General features: G+C 42.4%; 1 protein-coding gene across 1 annotated transcript; it reads left to right on the top strand.

Moving 5' to 3' along the window:
- Positions 1–6,958: 6,958 nt before the first annotated feature.
- On the top strand, positions 6,959–22,799 carry kpna6 (karyopherin alpha 6 (importin alpha 7)). Its single transcript, XM_034094315.2, has 14 exons — positions 6,959–7,165; positions 10,021–10,157; positions 10,379–10,471; positions 10,635–10,734; positions 11,688–11,782; positions 15,495–15,626; positions 15,707–15,795; positions 15,891–15,990; positions 18,698–18,861; positions 18,938–19,016; positions 20,011–20,136; positions 20,334–20,461; positions 20,988–21,172; positions 22,036–22,799. Exons 1-14 carry the CDS (start codon positions 7,162–7,164, stop codon positions 22,221–22,223), a joined length of 1,620 nt encoding a protein of 539 aa, XP_033950206.1. The 5' UTR covers positions 6,959–7,161; the 3' UTR covers positions 22,224–22,799.
- The last annotated feature ends 667 nt before the right edge of the window (positions 22,800–23,466 follow it).

Genomic DNA, 23,466 nt, shown 5'->3' with positions numbered 1-23,466 from the left:
GCGGCCAGTGTGAGCTGGATTACTGGGGTCATTTCCTGGTTGCTGCGTGGGGTCTGCGAGACAGCGAGACACGGCGAACTCAGGCTGAGAAATCCGTGGAGCTGCAGCTGAAAAAAGATAAGGCTGAGTGAGTGTGTGTGTGTGTGTGTGTGTGTGGTGTGTGTGTGTGTGTGTGTGTGTGTGTGTGTGTGTGTGTGTGTGTGTGTGTGTGTGTGTGTGTGTGTGTGTGTGTGTGTGTGTGTGTGTGTGTGTGTGTGTGTGTGTGTGTGTGTGTGTGTGTGTGTGTGTGTGTGTGTGTGTGTGTGTGTGTGTGTGTGTGTGTGTGTGTGTGTGTGTGTGAGAACCAATCGTTACGTCACTTATACCAGGAAGAAAGTCTCCAACGAGGCGTTCTGGGGCAGCATAGACAGGTATTTTCTGTGTTAGAGTTTTACTCGCTACAGGGTGTACTTTGAGGGTTTTTGACTCTGCAGACCGTTCACATGCAGAAAAAGCTACATAACACACAAGGGGGCGGGTAATAACCGGAAAAGCATGACATGGGACCTAATATAAAGGACTTGGTTGGAATCTCCCTCTATAGTCACGGACTTTAAAGCCTTTTTTACACTGTGTGTTACTTATGGAAAGTCTAAAAATAAAGACACAGAGGCCTTCCAATACCAATAGCATGGCCTTTGGCAGGTCAATAAAAGCTCTTACTAGGCCTTATTGAGCCGGTTCGATTGGGCTGAAATGAGCCTGTAAGGGTCGAGAGGAAGTCCTGGCGAGCCACGTGTTCATCAATTACAGTGTGAACAATCTCTGTGCCATATTGATCTCTTTGCTTCATCTACTCTGCTGGCCTCCCTAAGTGATTTCTGACTCAATACCCCCCCTTTCAATCCCCTATATCCCTCTTTGGCATCAGACTGGTGCACCTCAGCCCACTCTGTGACATCTCTGTGTTATTTCACACCAATGGAAAAGGAAAAGTGCATTATTCCACTCAGGAAAAGTTCCTCCAGTCAGTCTTCATTTTCTGTTAAAGCTGCTCAACAATTTAACTCAATCCCATCTACAATCAGAGACCAGACCACATTTACTTTATTTAAATCCCAACTCAAAACATGGTTAGTGAGGAATCAGCTCTGAAACACTGACACAATCTTCTGCTCCTTACACCCCACTGCACACGGCACTGTTCTTTTTTGTTTTATTTTATTGTTCTGTTTTTTTATTAAGATGTCAAGTACCGTATGGTGCATGTTTTTATTTGATTGTATTTAATTGTTTAAAATGAAATTTCTCTTGGGTAACTTACAAAATCTGTCCATGGACTACAGATGAAAAATAGCCTCTTGGCTAACTCTGGCACATTTACAGAAATGTTGATATTTTTCATTATACAAGTCAGTTACATGCATAATATTGAGTTCTAGACCCCATTTACACGAAAATACACGCATACGAAACGCAAACGAACCGAATAGGATATCAAAAATGTCTTATGCTCACACGAGACCGCTCGGGAGCGCTAGTACATAGTTCCAAACAGGAAAGTAATGTACTAGAATTAAAAATCAATCTGAGGTCTCACCTAACCCGATTGTGACACATAGTCCGTTTTTGACCTAGAGGAAATCACAGAGGTGGAGGTAAAACATATAATCTCAGGGTTAAGAGGCTCTAAGGCTAGGGATGCATATGATTTAGACACCAACTTTAGAAAGACACATATCGACGGTCTAATAAAACCAATTACTATGCTAGTGAATCAATCTTTCAGCACGAGTGAAGTTCCATCATCCTGGAAGGTTGCCACGGTGACACCGATCTTTAAATCTGCGGATAAGGCAATGATGTCCAATTATAGACCAATCAGCATCCTCCCCTGTGTCTCTAAGATAGCTGAGAAATGGGTGTCAAAACTTATCACCAAACATTTAGACAAAGGTTTCGCTCCACTCCACCCAATGCAGTTTCGTTTCCGTGCTCACCACTCCACTGAGACGGCTCACTGTGTCTTTGTGGAAAAGGTTAAATGTATGTTGGACACGAGCCCATATGTAGGTGCTGCCCTCCTTGATCTCAGGAAGGCTTTTGACACTGTTGACCACCAAGTGCTCCTTACAAAGTTGACTCGTTTACATTTTTCTGCAGTTTCTATACATTGGTTTAAGTCTTACTTATCGAACAGAAAACAGTGTGTTTTGGTCAACTTTGCCAAATCCCCCTACGTTGTCAACCTGTTGGGGTTCCACAAGGTTCCATTCTTGGACCGTTACTGTTTTCACTGTACATAAATGACTTGCCTAATGTATGTCCTGAGTTGAATGTGCAAATGTATGCCGATGATGCGGTCATCTTTGTACACGGGAAGAACACTGAAATTATCTCATGTTGTCTCTCAAAAGCTTTGGACAAGGTTCAACACTGGCGGAACAACATTTGCTTACAGTTAAACGTAAAAAAAAACAGTATGCATGATGTTCAGTAAACGACCAGTCAAAATCGAAGGATCCAATGTGTTTTTAAATGGAGCAGAAATAGAACTAGTCTCCCAGTTAAAGTATCGTGGAGTCCTACTGGACTCAAACTTGACAAAACCGCTCGCTTCAAAAACAGCTTCTTCCCCTTTGCAATACGGACACTAAATGGACTCTAAATAACCCCAATGAACAATAACAATCCACCACACCTTGAACTTTATGTTATGATATGTCTTTGCCCTGTGCTGTGTGTTGTACTTTTTATTGTCTGTTTATTGTATGTTGAATTGTATGGAACAAGCTGTAATACTCTGCACTGAACACGAATTCCACCAGCCTGGCTGTGTGGTCATTAAAGATTCTAATCTAATCTAATCTATTGATGTGCCACAATAATGTCACCTGATGTTATTGACTTCAAATATCAATATTGTGGCTTTCCAAGTTAACATTGATTGATATGACTGCGATTAAATCAGCATATACTTCTGCCAGGGGATGCCACCCTTGAAATTCTCCTGCCACCCCATGAATATTTGTCTAGATCCGCCCCTGCTGAACACATTCAATCTGCAATGGAAGATCTGTTTATTGACGTCCTGGTGTCAATGGGGAGCTTGTTTCACGATTGTTGATCAAAACTGCAAGTGAATGTTCTTGTAGCGAGGGACTAGCTAATGAATTGGCAGAAGCAAAGCAGAGTGGACTGGCTGTGTTGTCCGGTTTGACGATGTTCAGGAAGGACGATGGGCCTGAGCCTTTCAGAGAATGATAACCATGTCTTGAATCGGATCAGAGCAGCCATCTCTAGCAGTGAAGGGTGCGTAGGAGCAGGGGCGCCGTAAGGGGGTGAAAAGTTAGGACGGTTCTAAGGGCCCGTGACTGACAGGGGCCCAAACTATTTTAGAACATTAAGAAAAAAATGTTTAAGTAACCAATGTGATATCTTTTCATGGGGCCCAACATCCCTGGCGGCGCCCCTGCGTAGGAGTGTTGGAGAACTTGTGTAGGTTGAAGACTGCTCTATCCTGGATGAAGGTTTTCTGGAGAGCTTCCTGAAAGAAAGAGTATCTCAGCCTTGTCCAATGGCTCTGTGTGTGGTTGGATTGTGGTTTGAGAAAGATTATCATGGACTCCCATTTAAAGTGAGATCCCATGCAGCTCTCGTCTTCTTGAATGAAAAGTGGTAGCCATATTTACTCCCTGACATTGTCATTTCTCGTCCCTACGAATACAGATTTGGCCATAGGAGCCTTTTATCATGTGAGGTTTTTAAATTCTACATTAGTATTCAAATGGTTCCCACAAATCTCCCTCTCACACACAAGGAATGATTGAATGATACCCAAGAATATTTGAAAATCACCTACTCAGCATCTCACTTATCGGCCCCCGCCACCTGGTAGATGTCAGAAAGGGAGACAGAGACTGAGAGGACCCCAGTCGTCAGATAAAAAAGCAAGAAATGGACAGCCCTGAATGGATTTTCAATGCTATATTATAAAGACATATCTTCCCTTCTCCATTCACACCCCACATGCGCTGACACACTGCACTCACCGCACACTATCCTCCCCATGGCGTTATCTCTCTCACCCTTTATTACTCTCGCACAAAGCGTTCAGCAGCGAGCCTTGCAGATGTTCTCTCTCCCCCAGGCAGGCCAACCACATTCTCACATTTCAGCAAACTGGCCTTATTATCATATTGGGTGTAATTGAATTAAGGAGGCAGTTTAAACGGGGTATAGTTGCGCAATTAAATAAGCAGAATCAAAACTAAACTGCCTTTGACGCTTCATAATTGAGTTTTTCACTCTGCAAACATGCTCCTTGATGTTGTTAGTCTCTTTATATGGTACATGTAAACAATTGTTACAGTTCCACCTGCAGAGATCTGAGTCCTGCTTGATGTTTTATCATGGATGTGTTGCCAGGAACATGATGCAAAACAGGGCAGATGTTGCCTGTGAAATGTCTCCACTGGATAAACAAAACTCTCTTTCTACAAATGAAACATATTTATTTTGACTGTCAGAAAAGCAGTGAGAATATGGAGATAACGCTCTTTTGAATGTTTCTCTGGACAAAAGGTGGAGAAAAAAAGCGTCTGCTGTAGAAATACAATTACCGTACTTTTCGGACTATAAGCCGCGACTTTTTTCCCTATTTTTTTTGTACAGCTAACGGCCACTAGGGAACCTCCTAAATCTATGGATTTTACAGGTCAAATTAACCACCTTTAACACTATGGGCTCTATGACCGGTCCGCGCCCGCCACCTTTAAGGGAGTGAGACAGGTAGCGCGCCAAAGTAAAAGTGGAACCGAGAGACAGAACGAGAGCAAGACAGACGGACATTTTAGCTGCTGCGGCTTATATGTACTTTTATATAGTCCGAAAAGTACGGTAACCAACAATGTGCTGTCTTGCCAGAAAACACTTATAACTCATTCTGATGAAATTGCACTTGATCAACACCAAGCAGCTCTCATCCTGCTGTAGCAACGTTGATGAAAATGCATTGCGGTCTTTCAGAATGCTTACTCAGCCTAGACAGGCAATGGCCACTAATGAGGTCAGCAGGAGAGGTCTTCCTGTTTGTGGATTTAGTTATTTTCTCTTTTTAATTCACAGCAGTTTAAATGAGGGTATTGATTGCAGGGTGTATTATATCTGCATTAGGAGCTGATGGGAAGTGGGTGCTCAGCAGAAGTGACCAAGTGACCTGTCTACTTTACTCTTGTTTAAAACCCTTCGGTTACACGCCTTGCTCGGCTCTTATGATTCCATTACAGAGCCAGTCTTTACTCTGTGGCATTGACTAATGGATAGCCTTTGCTTCCCTGCAAAGTGGCGGCTGCTGTATGATTAGCTTCAGCAGGCCTATAAATGAAAAAAGGTAAATAACTCGAAAAAGGAGGATCCTGTGAAATCGTCAATCCAGTGATTGTGCTGGTGTGATACATGTTTGTTGTTTGTTTTTCATGTATTGTGTCTTTATATGTGTCCATGTTGATGTTAAACATGGAGCTGCTGTGATGCAAGTCAAATGTCTGACTTGATCTGGCCATTAAAGTATTATCGTATCGTATCGTAAATCAGATTGGATGAGCCCAAGCTACATCCCTGAAGACTGGATGTGTGATGTGGTTGGGTTGTTCGATACCAGTGGAGAGCTGCTATTCAGCAAGCAGTGTCTTTTGAGTCATCTCAGAGCCAGCACACCTGCTGATGGCTGAGTGAAGCCACGAGCCACTGGCTGCTCTGTCTGTAGGGGCATGGATCTATGAACAATATTGGTTCTTGTCTGCTAAGAAATTGCAATCATGGAGTATCTGGTTGCGCTACAATTGACTTGACCTCCCACACCCTTTTTATGAGTGAAAAAGCCAGCCTGAAAGCAGTGAATGCCCCATTGTTTCCATTTTATTTATACAACATTGCCCCCTAATGTTTTTTCTGGTGTATCTCCCCAGGCCCATGTCAGAGGACGATGCTGAACCACGATATAGTGCAGTAATTTAACACTACCTGCTCCCAGCAAATTGACCACGGATGCACCTCACCTGTATTACTATGTCACAGTCACTTTGAGAAAACGCTGGGGAACCAACACACACACACACACACACACACACACACACACACACACACACACACACACACACACACCAACAGGGAGGCAGTTATTGATTAAATGCCAGATGGTATGCAAAATGAAAAGATTAGTGAAAAGCAATGATTTTAAAGTAGGCCTAATATAATTTAAAAATGCTGTGTTCCCTTTCCCACCCTAATTAACTGGTATGATATCATATATTCATGGTGGAAGTGTGGGTAAACCTGTAGCGATGATGACCAATGTATCTGTTGCGGACTTAAATAAATCCAGTCTTTAATTCATTATAGATATACCAGTGATGTAAGAAGTACTAGGATATTTTTACTTGAGTAAACTACCAGAGTGTAAGAAATTAATACTCTGATACAAGTAAAAGTCCTGCATTCAAAATGTTACTCAAGTTAAAGCAAAATAGTGTAAGCATCAAAATATACTTAAAGTACCAAAAGTAAAAGTAGTCATTATGCAGATCCATTTCAGAATAATAGTAATGAGGTCTTATATATATATATTTCACATCATTAAACCAAATCTGCAAAGTAGTTAAAGGTATTAAATGAAGGAAATTGAGTAAAAGTACACCATTTACCTCTGAATTGTAGTGGAGTAGAAGTACAAAGTAACAACAAATTGAAATACGATACGATATTACTTTATTTGTCAGATCAAGTCTGAAATTTGACTTGCATCACAGCAGCTCCATGTCCAACATTAACAGACAAATATCCAGACACAATACATGTATATGCTCAAGTAAAGTACAAGTTCTTCAAAATGGTACTAAAGTACAGTACTTGGGTAGATCTACTTAGCTACTTAGCCACTGTTGATTGATATGTGAGTTTGGTAGCTTTCTTGTTATCCTTATGGTAGCTAAATGTGAGGAGGAGTGTTTTGTGAAACTGGTGCGCCCCCTGCTGGCAGGAAGCTGTTGGTGCTGTTATATTTTGACGTTTCCGTCTCCGACAGACATATTGCTTACAGGAGCAAATTCTGGAAAGCTAGGAGAGAGAAAGGATTTAAAATTACTTCCCATCTTCACGACTTGATACACTCAACACGACATAATGGGTAAGCTGTTGGACAAATCGAGGGTACCGATTACTTGTTTAGGAGCTACAAATCTGGGTTTCTAAATCGGGATTAAAGAAAATTAAATTATCCTGTCACTGTTGTTTAGCTAAAGACGTAGCTAACTCACTACCTAGGGAGCTAACTCTAGTTTAAGATGCTACGTAGTAACATTAGCGCAGATTGAGTTCCTGTTTTACGCTATTTCTCTTCGTAAATATTCTGTCAGCTCACTATCTAGTCTTAGGTCAGTGTTTCATAATGTATAACATGTCATATAACTAATTATAACCAAAGAAAGGGGTATTTGTTACCCTACCTAACGAAACGTGGCTAATAGCTAAGCTAATTAGCACCACCTTTTTAGGATTTAGGAAGACACACGAAGCATATAGCTAAACTTTGGCCTACATCTAAATATGAGTTATATCCACAGATCTGCTTGCTTGCCAGCTTTTTAAAGTTTCATTTTCTAATGTCTCCCGGTGTCGTGTTTCTTTGCATACAACTGTTGCTAATATTAGCTGTTGAGCTAATGCTACGTAGTGTGCATGTCAAACGTTGTGTAGCGTTAGCTGTGTGTAAGGTGTTTTGTGGTGGGTAGAGAGATTGTTATTTGCCATTATACTTTGAATCACTTAGAAAAGGTAATTAGACATCATCAATAAGATGACACATTTTAATAGTCCTATTTATTAGACACAGATGGGTGTGCGTAGCAGCTAACGCTAGCTAAGCTAAATTAGCTCTTTTACAGCCATGTTTTTCAACACAGTTCAGAATTTCAGTTTATTTCCAGGTACGTTTACAGATACAAAGACTTTGCTTTGGTGTTACAAACATAAGGAAATAAGTTGTAAGAGAAGATCAAAAATATATCAGTTATTAAAAGAAAACATAGAAAGAACCTTTTTTCAAAAACGATTAACATTAACATTGATTAAAATAAAGACATATTTACACCAAATATATAAACAACTTTATATGAACATGTGGCAAACTGCATTATATTGTGTATATAATTATATTATATTCAGTTCGTGTTGTCAAACTTTTTAACATAAAAGAAAATAATTAACCTTGTTAAATCCATATTTCTGACAGTTTAGACGTATCTGACAGCATACTGTACTCACGTGTGGGACACCGGGGGTCCCCATGCTTTCCAGACTATTCCCTAGGACTAGGATTGTGCTTGTGTTTTCAAGCCCTCAGTATTCTTCAATTTAGTGTGAACTTACTTTTAACTTGTATGTTCAAACTGACCCACCCAAACCTTCTTGCTTCATTCTACATGTCACCTGGAAATATGGCACACAAACAGATATCAGGTCATTGTCATTGTGACAGGATTTCTCTTAGGTTCCCTTTGTTTTTATGTTGGTAAAGTGTCCTTAACTTGAATCGCCCTCAATTTGTCACCAAGGTCAGCCGTTGGTTAAAACATAATTGATGCTATGAAGCAACACGGATGTTTTGATTTGTAATGTCTTCCACCGCCCTACAACAAAGGGTTTTTACTCTATGGCTTTATGGTAGTGGCTGAAATCTCCGTAGCAGCTCACTTAAAATCCCGAAACTAAGACAAAATCAATCAGTATGGCTAAATACCACTAGGTTTAGGTAGCTACATGATCTTATTTGAATCTAGACACTAAAACACCTCTCACCATTTTACTCTTTTTTCCTTCAGAGACTCCTTGCTGTAGTTAGGGTCTCCTCTGAAGTGCCAACGCAGACTCATCCTCTGCAGTGCTATGTCTGTGCCATCAAGCCCCACCAGTAAACAGTGGGTGCAGTTCACATAGTACTAGTACAACCAATACAGTACAGAAATTAGAGCATCCAGCCACAACCTGTGTGTGTGCGTGCGGTCCATGCCTGTGGCTTTACCATCTGGGCCCATTACACACACACATGCATAAGCTTTAGATCAGGCTGGTTGTGCTAAGAGCCTCAAACCAAAACATGACCTCAATTTGAGCCACTTGTTCTAATATTTACCCTTGTAAACTCCTGTTGTTACAACGGGGGGGCTTTTGGCTCAGAAAGTTGGCACCACCGTGTGTTGGTGGCAGGTTTCAAAGTTGTCCCTGCTTCTCTCTCCCCTGTAGCCCCGGGTGACTCAGGGATCTGCACAGTGCCCCTTTCTGGAGGCATGACTGCACAAATGCTGAGAATGGGCAGTTTGTCCTGTGTGTGGGCACCACTTTACGCTAACTCTGCGATTTAACTCTATTGCATAAAGACGTGTGTTCTGCCTGCCAGCTGACTGAATAGCTGTGTGTGTGTGTGTGTGTGTGTGTGTGTGTGTGTGTGTGTGTGTGTGTGTGTGTGTGTGTGTGTGTGTGTGTGTGTGTGTGTGTGTGTGTGTGTGTGTGTGTGTGTGTGTGTGTGTGTGTGTGTGTGTGTGTGTGTGTGTGTGTGTGCATTTTTGGGACGTGTAGTCCATTTTCAGTGTATTTATGCAAGCTTTTATAAATAGACCGGTGTACAAGTCATTATCTGGACCTATTCTTAGTGATGAAACATACTCTGTTCCAGAGGTCGCGTTAACCGAATATTTTCCGTCTTTAACAATGACGGAAAAATCTGAAAGCCGTACGTCATGTTGACAGATTAGAACAAACTCAGAACAGCGTCAAAGTTTCCCTGCAGGGGGCTCCGGTGTTATGCCGTGTTATGCACGCCCTCCCAGAAGGAAAGGATATCGTCCAAACCTAACTTTGCCGAACAGATCGTGTGTGTGTGTGTGTGTGTGTGTGTGTGATGATATAAACATGTTCAGATCAACTTGAAGCAAACATTGTGTTGTTTATTAATCTTGATTTCTACCTTTTTCTGTGTCCGTTCAGAGCCGTCAGCCAGTCCGGCCAAAGACAACAACTACAGGATGAACCGCTACAAGAACAAAGCACTGAACCCGGAGGAGATGAGGCGCAGAAGAGAGGAGGAGGGCATCCAACTCAGGAAACAGAAACGAGAACAGCAGGTATTAAACCAAACTGGGATGGGATGAAACGGGATGTCATTTTGGGGTGTGATAAATACCCTAATTGAGTGGATAGTCTTATACCTACACCAAACCTCTCAATCCCACTCATGAGATCCTTTATCTCTCTGTTTGACATTATTTCAGGATTTCATTTATGCACACTCAACATGGTCTGGCTTAACTGTGTCTTGTGGTCTCCAACTATCTTATATTCACAGCTTTTCAAGAGGAGGAATGTGGACGTTCTCAATGAAGAGGAAGCCATGTTTGAGAATCCTCTGGTGGACTCATACCTCAGCTCTCCAGTTACAGTGAGTGTCTATTTCTCCTAATGCCTTTCACACAAAATCGATAAAGAGAAGCTCACACAGCAACATTGTTTTGATTGTTGTGGTCTAGTTTTTCTTCCAGCCTGCAGGTTGAGAAGAGTCAGTGGATCAAGTTTTGAAAATGCTTGTCTATGTGTTGTTGCAGGAAGGTGTCATTACAAAGGAAATGGTGGAGATGCTTTTCTCGGAGGACCCAGAGCTTCAGCTCGCCACAACACAGAAGTTCAGGAAACTACTTTCCAAAGGTATTTATCGCGTGCTTTGATGCATAAGTGGGTCTTTTTGCACCCGGTGAGCTGGTTTTCTTGAAGTATCTTGGTAATTAAAAATTGTTATCATTTCATATTCCAGCTACTCCTCAAAAAACATGTTTTGGATATCACGCCATTCACATTTTAAATTAAAATTTTAAGAAATTGTAGTTTTTGTATTTCTACCCCAAGCTTCCATAAGTGGGTCGAAAATGACCCGCATGCTTTTCCTATGGGAACCTTTGATTCTTATCACCTGTTTCCGTCAGGAATACTAATAATATGATTTCCTGTTTGTGTTTTTATCATGTTCTGTTGCCTATTAGCGTTTTCTTTCTCTTTTTTTTAACAAATTGTACGGTGTCCTTGGGTGTCATGAAAGGCACCTAAAAATAAAATGTATTATTATTATACTTTCACTGTAGGACACACAGACTACATCACAAGTGACGGCAAGATCTGATACCTGTCAGTATAATAATAATACATTATACAAAATCGCTTTACAATATAATGGAAGGTTAGGGGGGGGGGGGGGTATAGGACTATCAAACTTGATCAACCGGCATGGATTGATGGGGGGGTGGGCTATGAGTAGAAAAGGGTCTGGAATACTGTGAGGGTCTCAGAATAGCGGAGATCTTTGCATCAATATGTTCAAAATGTATAAAAAAAAAAATCGAAATAGTGAAAAATTAATTATAAAATATTTCTAGTGTGAACCAAAATATAATACTAAATATTATACAAGTGATTTTTCTTAGACAAATATGGCATAAAAACACATATTATTCTAATACGGGTCCTTTTTGACCCACTTATGGAAGCGTGCAGGGTCCAGTCACTCGGGCATCTAAGGGTTAACAGTGAATCTATGTGCTGGCAGTCAGGAGGTCACAATGAACCAAACACGATGACTTACATTCTCTTTACCTCCCTTGTTTCAGAGCCCAACCCTCCGATTGATGAAGTTATAAACACAGCTCGAGTCGTGGATAGATTTGTGGAGTTCTTGAAGATGAGCACCAACTGCACACTCCAGGTCAGTTTGTCCTCGCACGGTTAGGCTATAGAGGGGCGAAGTTGTTGTTGCTATGGAAACAAGAAAAGTTTCACAGCGGGCAGAACTTGTCATAAAGTCCGCGATAATAAAACCCACCCATTTAGTAGGGCTGTGCGTCTTCACTGGTCTCACGATTCGATTACGATTATCCTGTCTTCAATTCGATATCCCGATTCATACCAATGCGTTGCATCCTCAATTTTCTATATTACTGCACATGGCTTATTTTTCATCAATGCATGCATGCAGTAAATACATATGAACTCTCTTTTTATTATTTAGAAAGTGCTTCAGAAATCAATAACATAAATGTCTTGACATTAATTTATAAACCAAAATAAATGAATTGTATAGTTCTAGCCTCCGTGTGTGAAGTTGTTCCATCCTCAAAAACAAAAAGCTAATGCTTCTGCAGTCGAGCTGCAGCTTCTAGCCACGGCCTTCTGTTAAGAAAGGACACTGAATGTCCTGAATGTGGCCTCACACACAGGACCTGAGTCTGAACACAGCAGACAACAGGAGTATTTACAACAGCAAATAACAACTAAAATACTGCATGTGGGTGCTCACTTACATTCTCTGTCTTACTGTTACATACATCCCATGAATGTATGAGATTAAATTAGCTTCATTATATCTCAGTGATTAAGTGAATAATAAAGTTTCTATCGGGTCACTATCAGCCTGTCACTCATTATTTTCAGGGAGGGGGCGGGGCTTGGGGGAACGGAGAGGAGACGGTGATCGCGGAAGCTTTTTTCCTCCTGCCTTCACAAACTTCACACACGTATACATCGTCTGAAAATTGCTAGAGGACATCCATACTCTGCAATCCAAGACTTGATTGAATCCACCAAAAACCTGACATGATTGTAACGCGATTATCTTTGAAAAACATAAATCCCTGTCTGTGTCTCTGTGCCGCAGCGACACGGAGTGATTCAGAGCGAGTCCTTCTGCTGTCGGTTCTGGACTGGTGTTCTTGTGTTGGTGGATGAAGCAGACTGCTCCGTGTTGCTGTGCCGCCGTCACGTCTGTTCCCTGATCTCTGCGTCGCCGACCGATTTGATATTAAAGTGACAGAAGAAAAAAAACATTGTACAGGGTTCGTACGGTCATTGAAAACCTGGAAAAGTCGTGGAATTTCAAAATGCAAATTCCAGGCCCTGGAAAAGTTATGGAAAACAATATTTTTCCCAAAGTTTTGGAAAAGTCATGGAAATGTAACTAAAGTTGCGTCAAATTTAATTTACATTTTATCTAATCGCCGAAATAATCTGCGGTCGCGAGCTGTTATGTGCCATCATGAGGCGCATGGTGTTATTTTTTAATATATGAAGCGCGAGCTGTGTGCTCGAGTCTTCCTGCCTGTCGGCTGAACTCTGCTGCTCCGGGATGAAGGTCAGCTACATTATCTACGGTACGTTCGTTAACTGTGCGGAGTCACTGTGGCACAGACTCCTCCGCTGGTGAACAGCTGTTAGAACGGGCCGTTCAGGTGTTCAGAGCAGAGCGGCAGAGCGTGATGTGAACTGAAAAGTTTTTCTGTCGCAATATTATTTAAGGAATCGTTGAGCTAGCTAGCATACATTGTCACTATCTGCTAACGTTAGCTTTAGCCTTCGTTTTCTAATCGTTTTTTTCATAGGCTATAAACAGAGGTGGTATAAGGATAGATATTGTACTAGAATAAAAGTAGAAGTACTCAGGTCTTGTTCTTGAGTAAAAGTAGAAGTAAGTACTCAGATCTAGTACTTGATTAAAAGTAGAAGTACTCAGATCTTGTACTTGAGTAAAAGTAGAAGTACTCAGATCTTGTAGTCAAAGTAGAAGTACTCAGATCTTGTACTTGAGTAAAAGTAGAAGTACTCAGATCTTGTACTTGAGTAAAAGTAGAAGTACTCAGATCTTGTACTTGAGTAAAAGTAGAAGTACTCAGGTCTTGTACTTGAGTAAAAGTAGAAGTACCAGAGTGTAGGAATACTCTGTTACAGTAAAGGTCCTGCATTCAAAATGTTCCTCAAGTGAAAGTAGAAAAGTATTCTCATCAAAATATAGTGAAAGTAGCGACAGTAAAAGTAGTCGTTGTGCAGATTGGTCCATTTCAGAATAATATATATGATATGTTTTATAATGATTGATCATGAAAGTGTTCTCAAAGCTGGTGAAGGAGCAGCTAGTCTGAATGGCTTTGTAGACTGCAGGGTAGCTGGTGGATTTACTCCAGGTGGAACTAAAGTCTGATTCAACACTTGATTATATTTCACATCATTCATCCACATCTGTAAAGTAACTGAAGCTATTAAATACATGCAGTGGAGGAGAAGTACACCATGTACCTCTGAACTGTAGAGGAGTAGAAGTACACAGTAGCAAAACATTGAAATATGTATCTCAAAATTGTACCCACGTATAGTACTTGTTGAGTTTATGAACTTAGTTACTTTACACCAGTGGCTATAAAGATAGAAAGACTAAGCCTTGCACAGAGGCATGAAAATACATTTTCAAAATGCTCAACAGTGCTGCCAAAATGATAAACTGACTGCTACACAATTAAAATAAATGCTTTTATATATGTCTATTAGATGTGACTCTTTGGCGTTTCTGTTATTATTACCTGCTTTAGTTGTTCCGACTGCTAAAATCCTGTTATTCCTAATTTTAAAGCCGATATTCCGTGGGGTCGGGGGCTCGGATCCTTGTCACCTTTTTCATACCTGATAAGTTTGCATCCCTGACTACAGTTGCTTTAGCGTGTAGAAGCTAGTAAGCCTACTATTTGACTTGTTTTAGATAGGCACAACATGTTTCATATGCAAACCTTATTTTCCTGTTCCATGTTAAAATAAACCATTTTCAGTCGTAATTTTCTTTTGGTCATGGAAAATGAGGTAAAGGTCATTGAAGTCACGGAAAAGTCATTGAAAATCATTGGTGAAAAAGTGTATGAACCCTGATTGTAGTAAAGCCGCGGCCGGAAAATCAGGAAGCAACGTTACTACGCTATAATCGATTATCTTCCGTCACTGCATCGATACCGAATCGTCCACGTCCGCATGATATGCGAACATATGATGTTTGTCAATTTAAAAGATAACTAAAGTAAAAAAAAAAAAAAAAAAAGTCGTAAAACTGCGAAGTAACACATTTTTTTGTGTGAAACCGCTCAATGAACTGCATCTCCCGTCTCGCACCACACACCAAGACGGCCGTCACGTTGGAACATTTCACTTCTTTCTTTCAGAACGAGGCGGAAAGTATTAAAAGAGGTGAAAATCTCTCCAAGTCTGGGCACGTTGAGAGCTGCACACACACAAGGGGAGTGAGTCGTTCCGTGAGAGCCAGCATGCGGGACCGGGACTCTGGGATTTGTAGTCTTTCTAGTTGCGTATTTTTCATCGTCTTATATTTCAACAGTTTTACGACAAACTGACTTTTTTGACATGGAAATTATTTTTTAAGATTGACAAACATCATGTGTGGAATTCGTGGCACAATTCAAACGGGATCGAAAGATACGTTTTCTCTCTCCATCGACTTCAATACATAATTTTTCCGAAATAAGGTCCCATGAGGCGGAATAGAATTTATCGTTTGTTGACCTAACATGTTTTTCTCTGTTCTGGCTTCGTGGTAAAATACATTTGAAATGTCATCTGATTTCCCTGCATCATTGTCTGCCCTGCAGTTCGAGGCAGCGTGGGCACTGACCAACATAGCATCCGGCACATCCATGCAGACGAAGACTGTGATTGCGGCCGGAGCGGTGCCAATCTTCATCGAACTACTGAACTCGGACTTTGAAGATGTCCAAGAACAGGTAACCCACAGTGTGTGGTTTGATGTGGCTTGTGTTTGTTTGTTCTATTCTCTTATACCTAATGTTATCTCTTCCTGCAGGCTGTTTGGGCCTTGGGTAATATTGCAGGGGACAGTGCGGTGTGCAGAGACTACGTGCTGAACTGCGACATTCTTCCACCATTATTAATGTAAGTCCATCCTCTTTGTTTCAGCGCCTGAGTTTCCTACCTGTGTTTTGCATATGTCTGATCCTCATGGCTTTTGCTCTCCTTTGTCCTTTCAGGCTTCTGACCAAATCCACTCGATTGACCATGACGAGGAACGCAGTGTGGGCTCTGTCTAATCTGTGTAGAGGAAAAAACCCTCCACCTGCGTTTGAAAAGGTACCAATGATGAAGTGAACAACAAAAACTCTGATCATTTTAGATCATGGATTTTCAACATGTTGCTTTATCAGGCTGTCCGCGGGGTCTTAAAAAGTATTAAAAGTTGATAAATCAATTTAGCGAAAATTAAGGCTATTAAAAAGTATTAAACGGCATTTTCCAAGGTATTAAGAAGGTCCACAGCAACGACAACATGAAACACCCTTTAATTTACTGAAACAACATGTCGGGAAACGCCCTCAAGGTGGCCCCATGCATAGCGTGGGGGGGGTGTTTATCTGCTGGTGGACTACCTGAGAGAAATACAGCAGGAGAACACGCCGTCCACCGCGGAGAATAAACAGAAGGGCAACCATGCTCCGGTGTCTTCTTCGCTGCTGTTGGTGTATTTTGTGGTGGCAGCAGCGCCACTTACAGGCCTGGCATATGTACTACAGCGTTTCCAGCATTTCCAGCGGTCTAGTGTGAACAGACGAATCGAATGCGTGTGAACGGAAGACTTTTTTGCGTATGCGTTTTTCTGTATGCGTCCTCGTGGGGCCAGGGTCTAAGCCAAACTATATCCGGTCACAGAGATCTGCTATTTTAAAGTAAGGTCAACACATATCGACCCTAAATATAGTCTATATTAAGAACGAGAAAAGTCTTAACATATATATCGTTTTTTGTAAACATATGACAAATGTGTGAGGGTGATGACGTCAGAGCATCGTCCTCTGTGCCGGGCTTAGCCCCGGACAGCCCCAGCCCAATTTAACCCCTGGGTATTTGTGAGGGAGCTCCCATATGGCATTACCCCGCTGAAGCTCACCAAAGTTTAATATATTTCATAGTTCTGTAAATTGTTTTGTTTATTGGTTAAATACTGGTTTCTGAGGAGTTTTGCTGGAATGAAAGAGCACAGAGTACAGAAGCAACAAAGCAGCATGCTGCATTAAACCTGACCTTCACAGAGAGGTTGAAGTTCATGTGGAGAGGAGGCTTCAGTAGTCTGTCTGCACTCTGTTTAGTTGTGCTATCTTACAATCAATATAGTAAATGTGAGGTAAAGTGTGTCGCCAAAGTAACCGGTTAGACTTCGATGTTGCGATGAGGTCTTAAAATGTATGGAAAGGGTCTTAAAAAAAGGTCTTAAAAGGTATTAAATTTGACTTCAGGATTCCTGCATATACCCTGTTTATAAACATGTGGAAGCCACAGCAAGCATATTGGTAAATAGAGAGGTGAAGTCCCGCCCATCTACTTCCGCCCCATGGGACCTTATTTCGGAAAAATTATGTATTGAAGTCAATGGGGAGAGAAAGATTATCTTTCGATCCCGTTTGAATTGTGCCACGAATTACACACATGATGTTTGTCAATCTTAAACAATTATTTCCATGTAAAAAAAGTCAGTTTGTCGTAAAACTGTTGAAATATAAGACGATGAAAAACACGCAACTACAAAGACTACAAAATCCCAGAGTCCCGGTCCCGCATGCTGGCTCTCACGGAACCGACTCACTCCCCTTGTGTGTATGTACAGCTCTCAACGCGCCCAGACTTGGAGTGATTTTCACCTCTTTTAATACTTTTCGCCTCGTTCTGAAAGAAAGAAGTGAAATGTTTCAACGTGGCGGCCGTCTTGGTGTGTGGTGCGAGACGGGAGATGTAGTTCATTGAGCGGTTTCACACACAAAAAAGTGTTACTTCACAGTTTTACGACAGTTTAATTTTTTTGACTTGCAAAATTATCTTTTAAATTGACAAACATCATGTGTGTAATTCGTGGCACAATTCAAACGGGATCGAAAGATAATCTTTCTCTCGCCATTGACTTCAATACATACTTTTTCAGAAATAAGGTCCCATGGAGGAAAGGGAGGGACTTCGCCTCTCTATTCTGTTCAGTTCAATCCATGCAAAACATCTACTACTGAAATAAGATGGATAACATTGCAAAACATCATTAAAGACTCTCAGCTCTACCAAGTAGTCGCTGTAATATTTACCCGGGAGATCGAATGACGCAGTGCTAGAAAAGTTTTGTAACTTTATACTATTTATTTACAGACATGGTCGTCTTATGAAAGCGTTTGAATGGTCGACATAAGCGGCATTTCTAGGATAGAAGTCATGGCTAATATTGACTCCTATAGAGGGCCGCAGTGACGCGTCCTAAAACCCGGAAGTAAGTGGCATGTTACCACTTCCGGTTCTTTCGACAAAAAAGCAACGGGATCTGAAAACGGGATCTGAAAAACGATGGTTGTTACCAAGTGGCTGAATAGGACTACAGAAGTTGTCGAGGCCGTTTTACGTCATTACACCGAACACGTAAACACTTCTCTAAGTTTGGTTGCCCTGTTCTGCTTGAAAGCCAGTCCCTGCTTCCTGCAGACTGTTCAAACAAACGCTTCAACTTGAACCATTTAGAATCTGTATTTTTGAATATGGATCTGAAGTCGGCGAGACGTTGAAGCAGCGACCCTGCTGTAGTTCGTTTATAGCATAACGTTAGCATTTTTCGAAAATTATAAAAGTAGGGTCGACATGTGGAGATTATCCGGCTGAACAAAACGTGATCCGTCTCTTAAATGTGTCTCAACCAACATGACGTAGCTAAGCTGCTCTGAGAAGGTTGACTTGTCGATCGCGTGTGATTTATGGGCGTATTTAAAGTTATGTTTTCATCATGCATACTCATTATGTCTTTGCTGTCTAGGTGTCGCCCTGTCTGCCCGTGCTGTCCAGGCTTTTATTTAGCAGCGACCCAGACTTGCTGGCAGATGCCTGTTGGGCCCTGTCCTACCTCTCAGACGGCCCCAACGACAAGATCCAAGCCGTCATCGACTCTGGAGTCTGCAGGCGTCTTGTAGAGCTGCTCATGTGAGTCCAGCTACACTCTCTGTTGCCGTTCTCACCGTAGATCTGACCCGTAAATACTTACAATTTGTTTCTGCAGGCACACGGACTACAAGGTGGCCTCGCCTGCTTTGAGAGCCGTAGGAAACATTGTCACTGGAGACGACATCCAAACGCAGGTGAGAGTTTATGGTTCTGTACATAATTCTCATTCTTGGTGAGACGTGAGAGTGATGAGACTATTACTTTTAAATAAAGGGTACATTCAGATTTTGAAATGTCATCATGTGGGAATTGAAGCACCATTTATAAAAATAAAAACCTGGTGGGAACTTCATGGTCAAATTGATCAGAATCAGATTATTTATATCATATATTTTATTTAATTCAAAGTAGATTATAGTGTATTTTCTCTTTCCAGATAGGCTTCCCACTCGGATAACTTGCCCCCAAAATTATGTGGGAGACCCTTTCCCCTGAATAGCGGTTCAATTCCCTGACAAAAACAGCTGTAATGTCAGTCAGTAAATCGGCAAGCAACCGAGCCAAGTTGATGCGATCCATGGATGTATAATAAGAACTGGATACAGCCTGGGAGGCGGGGCCTCGTTCTTTCCTATGAGAGCTGCTCATTGGCGCATGAAGGCAAAATGGCCCAACTTTTGAGAGCGAAACGTCACAGGTTACCCAGCATGCCTGGCTGTCAGAGCAGAAGCACCCGTATGTGCGCTCATAGAGCATGCGCAGACGAGTTGCCCCTAAGCCCCGCCCCCGGAGCTCCCACTCTCAGATCCGCGTTCATAATGCCGAGGAAAATAACTCAGAATAACGTAATTAGCGCATTTTACAACTTGAGGACCGAATGTTTTTAATAAGTGCTATACACATGTTCATACTGGGTAGTTTATTTAGTTTTAAAAAAATTATCCAACGATTTACAGACGTCTCTTTCCCAATGTTAGTCAATGGGGCCCAGTGACTGATACAGAAGTGTAGTACCGCCGTTTGGCCACAACTAATATTTTCCTCAGAGTCCGGTGCACTTCCTGGGGGCTTGATGTGATCATGTGTTTAGTTTTCCCTTTTTAGATATCTGTATTCATTTTCATTTGGTTTTTTATACTTAATTGTAAACCTTTTTTATAAACTAGTTTCACCCCCTCTCTGTTCCAGGTGGTGTTGAACTGCTCCGCCCTGCCCTGTCTGCTGCACCTCCTCAGCAGCGCTAAGGAGTCCATCCGCAAAGAGGCCTGCTGGACCATCTCAAACATCACCGCAGGAAACCGAGCACAAATACAGGTGATGCGCACACACACACACACACACACACACACACACACACACACACACACACACACACACACACTTGCCAATCTCAGTATCTGACCCTTTCCCCCTCAATCATGTTTGCTGTGGTTGTTATACTATTTAATAATGATGCTGAAGCTGCTTTTTGGAGATGTGTTCCTGATTTGATAACTTCTCCTGCCCTACAGACGGTCATTGATGCCAACATCTTCCCAGTGCTGATCGACATCCTACAGAAAGCTGAATTCAGAACCAGGAAAGAGGCGGCCTGGGCCATCACCAACGCAACGTCCGGAGGAACCCCAGAACAGATCAGGTCAGACTTAGAGGCAATATATATTACATCATCCCCTCTAATGACACGATGCCTGACTGTTTGTTCAGTTTCAACTAAAAGGAAATACAAATCTTTATCTTTTAGATAAAAGACTTACTAAAACAAACGCTTAAAGATATTAAGTCACGCTTTAAGAGAAAGTTTTTTTGTTTTTTTTGTATTGTCAATCTTCCATTAAGACCTAAATAAAAACGTAAAAATCAATAAATATACAAAATAACAGTCACTTCAATATTTTGAGAATGCACATTAGTGCAGATTGTCCATCGAATGTGCAATATTGTCCATAGCAGCGTAAAAAGGGTTTGGATTTGAGTGTGTGGGGGTGTTAAAGTCCAGTGGGGGAGGGGGGGGGAGAGAGTTCAGCCTCCTGACCGCCTGGTGGAAAAAACTGTTCTATAGACCTCAGGCTTTCTGTTTATCTTTGAACATCCCCATCTTTAGCATCGTCATTAAATGTAATGGTATGTTTTGTGTGTGTGTGTGTGTGTGTGTTTGCATATAGATACCTGGTGAACCTGGGCTGCATTAAGCCGCTGTGTGACCTGCTGACGGTGATGGACTCTAAGATCGTTCAGGTGGCTCTGAACGGGCTGGAGAACATCCTGAGGCTGGGAGAGCAGGAAGCCAAGCAGGAGAACAGCGGCAGCGGGGTCAACCCCTACTGCAGCCTCATCGAAGAAGCATATGGTACTGCAGCGTGTCCACACAACAACGTTAGGAGCATGAAACATTACCAGAGACAAACGTGTAGTGATGATGTCGTTAGAAAGAAGGGTGGCTTTGTTTTGAACTGTAATCAGACCAGAGTTTTGGTACCAATAGGCGCGTTCACACCGGAGTACTTTTCCCGTTTAGTTCCGCTAGTGCCTGGAATTTTGCGTTCACACCAAAAAGAGAACTTAGTTCCGAGAACTTTTACCCCCATTTTACTGCCTGCTAGAGAGGTGGGACTATCCTGGGAGAAAAAGTACCAATTTTGATTGGCTGGGCCAATTGCCCCGTGGTGGTGGTGGTGGCGAAGTCGATAGGGACTTGGCTTGGCAACTGGAACTGGACACCAGTTCAAGTCCCGGCAAGACCAAGTGCTACCGAGGTGTCCCTGAGCAAGGCACCGTTCCCTACACTGCTCCCCGGGCGCTGTTCAAAATGGCAGCCCACTACTCCTAACACTAGGATGGGTCAAATGCAGAGAAACAATTTCCCCACGGGGATTAATAAAGTATATCCAATCCAATCCAAAAACTCTGAAAAGTTTTGTGAAGCCGCCATTCTATTTTCTGGCACCAACGCAGAGAGACTAACTTATGGCAACACAAAAAAAACATGGGAGCGTTGGAGTGACGAGGAGGTGTCGGCATTCTAGCCAGTCCCCACTTCGGGTGGCAGTATACGTCGTGAAGTGGTTTGCGGCCTGCCAGTAAACCCAAGGCACACCGGAATAAATCCCTGAGGGAAGATTACGCAAATGAAGACGCTGACGTCACTTCTGCTTTGGGTAGTTTCAAGATACGTAATTACATATATTGATCTAACGCCTATTTCACTTCCAGGTCTTGACAAAATCGAGTTCCTCCAGAGCCACGACAACCAGGAGATCTACCAGAAGGCCTTCGATCTCATCGAGCATTACTTCGGCACGGAGGACGAGGACAACAGCCTCGCCCCGCAGGTGGACGCAGCCAACCAGCAGTTCCTCTTCCCCCCGCAGGAGGCCCCTATGGAGGGCTTCCAGCTATAAGTCCCCTCCTCTCTCCTCTAAAATACACCTTTCACCCCCCCCTCTGTACCTCCGTATCTCATGGAGAAGCCGGTGTCAACCCACATCGACCCCCTACCGGTAACACAAAAAACACACGCACCTCTTGGAGGAAAACTGTCCCGCTCTCCAGACACCCCCCCCCCCCCCTCCCCCTCCCCCCTTTCTTTCTACAAAGCAGTGGACTGACTTCCTGCAGTGATATCTGGCCAATGGGAGAGAGCCACAGAAACTGCGTCACTGAGGACGTGATCGCCCTGCAGTGTGAGTCTGTCCCGGCTTCAAACGCACACACAGACATGTAGCTGCCATGCTAACGCTCTCATCTGCAGTAGCGCTGGTTTGTCGGTTCATATAAACTCCTTTCTTTCCCCAACGGGACATTCCTATTTTCAGGATTACCCATGCAGCCCCAGGCGAAGTCCACAGACGGGGGGTGCATGAGGTGAAATACGCCTAGCTCTTGATGTCAGTCCGACCTTATTGAAAAGAGAGAAACGACAGATATACGATCCTTTTTTGTTTGTCACCCCCCCCCCCCCCCCCCCCCCCCCCCCCCGACACTTATTTATCTTAACCTTTTTTAGTGCTTGTGATTTCTTTATTTAGGCTTAGGGCTGATCTCTGCACACCTAAGCTAGAAGTGTGATTTATTTTTCCCTTCATTTAACATTTCCTCCCCCTTCTATTAACATTTTCTTTAGCGGGATACATTTCAGGACGGGTGGGGATGAGTGTAAAGATGTATCTGAACGTAGGAAGGGTTTGGGATGAGATATTGGAAAAGAGGGGAGGTATAGTTAGAGATCCAATGTTCGTCGTGTGCTGTGTTATTAATAACAATATGAATTATGAAGTGATCTAACCATTAAACAAAGCACAGCTGGGGTTAAAGGGGGACACGGTGCCGTCACACGGCAGCAAAAGCATTCATATTTTTATATACTTCAACAAATTAAAGAAGTTTAAAGGGTGAAATACCAGATATAGTTTCTGATTTCATCGAAGTGAACAAGATGCTGCTAGTGAACGAGGCGCTGGCCCCTCCCTCCCCAGCTGTACGTGGTGGGGTTGTTGCATGGTGTTATATTACCCTGCGTACAGTCACTGAGTATCCCTGGCCAAACACACACACACAGTTGGCACAGAGAGACCGAGAACAGTGTGAAGAAATGTAAAAAAAAAAAAAAAAAAACTGGGCCACGACTAACCGGTTTGGTGGCGT

Source organism: Pseudochaenichthys georgianus, chromosome 11, assembly GCF_902827115.2.
Source record: "Pseudochaenichthys georgianus chromosome 11, fPseGeo1.2, whole genome shotgun sequence".
In the NCBI taxonomy this organism is placed as follows: domain Eukaryota; kingdom Metazoa; phylum Chordata; class Actinopteri; order Perciformes; family Channichthyidae; genus Pseudochaenichthys; species Pseudochaenichthys georgianus.
This window is presented reverse-complemented; position numbering and strand designations above follow the sequence as displayed.

Bases quoted from the DNA above. Each gene is read 5' to 3' on its own strand.
- kpna6 (XM_034094315.2), top strand. The intron at 10,158-10,378 runs GTATTAAACCAA...TTATATTCACAG, and splicing joins AACAGAAACGAGAACAGCAG to CTTTTCAAGAGGAGGAATGT. The intron at 20,462-20,987 runs GTCAGACTTAGA...GTTTGCATATAG, and splicing joins GGAACCCCAGAACAGATCAG to ATACCTGGTGAACCTGGGCT.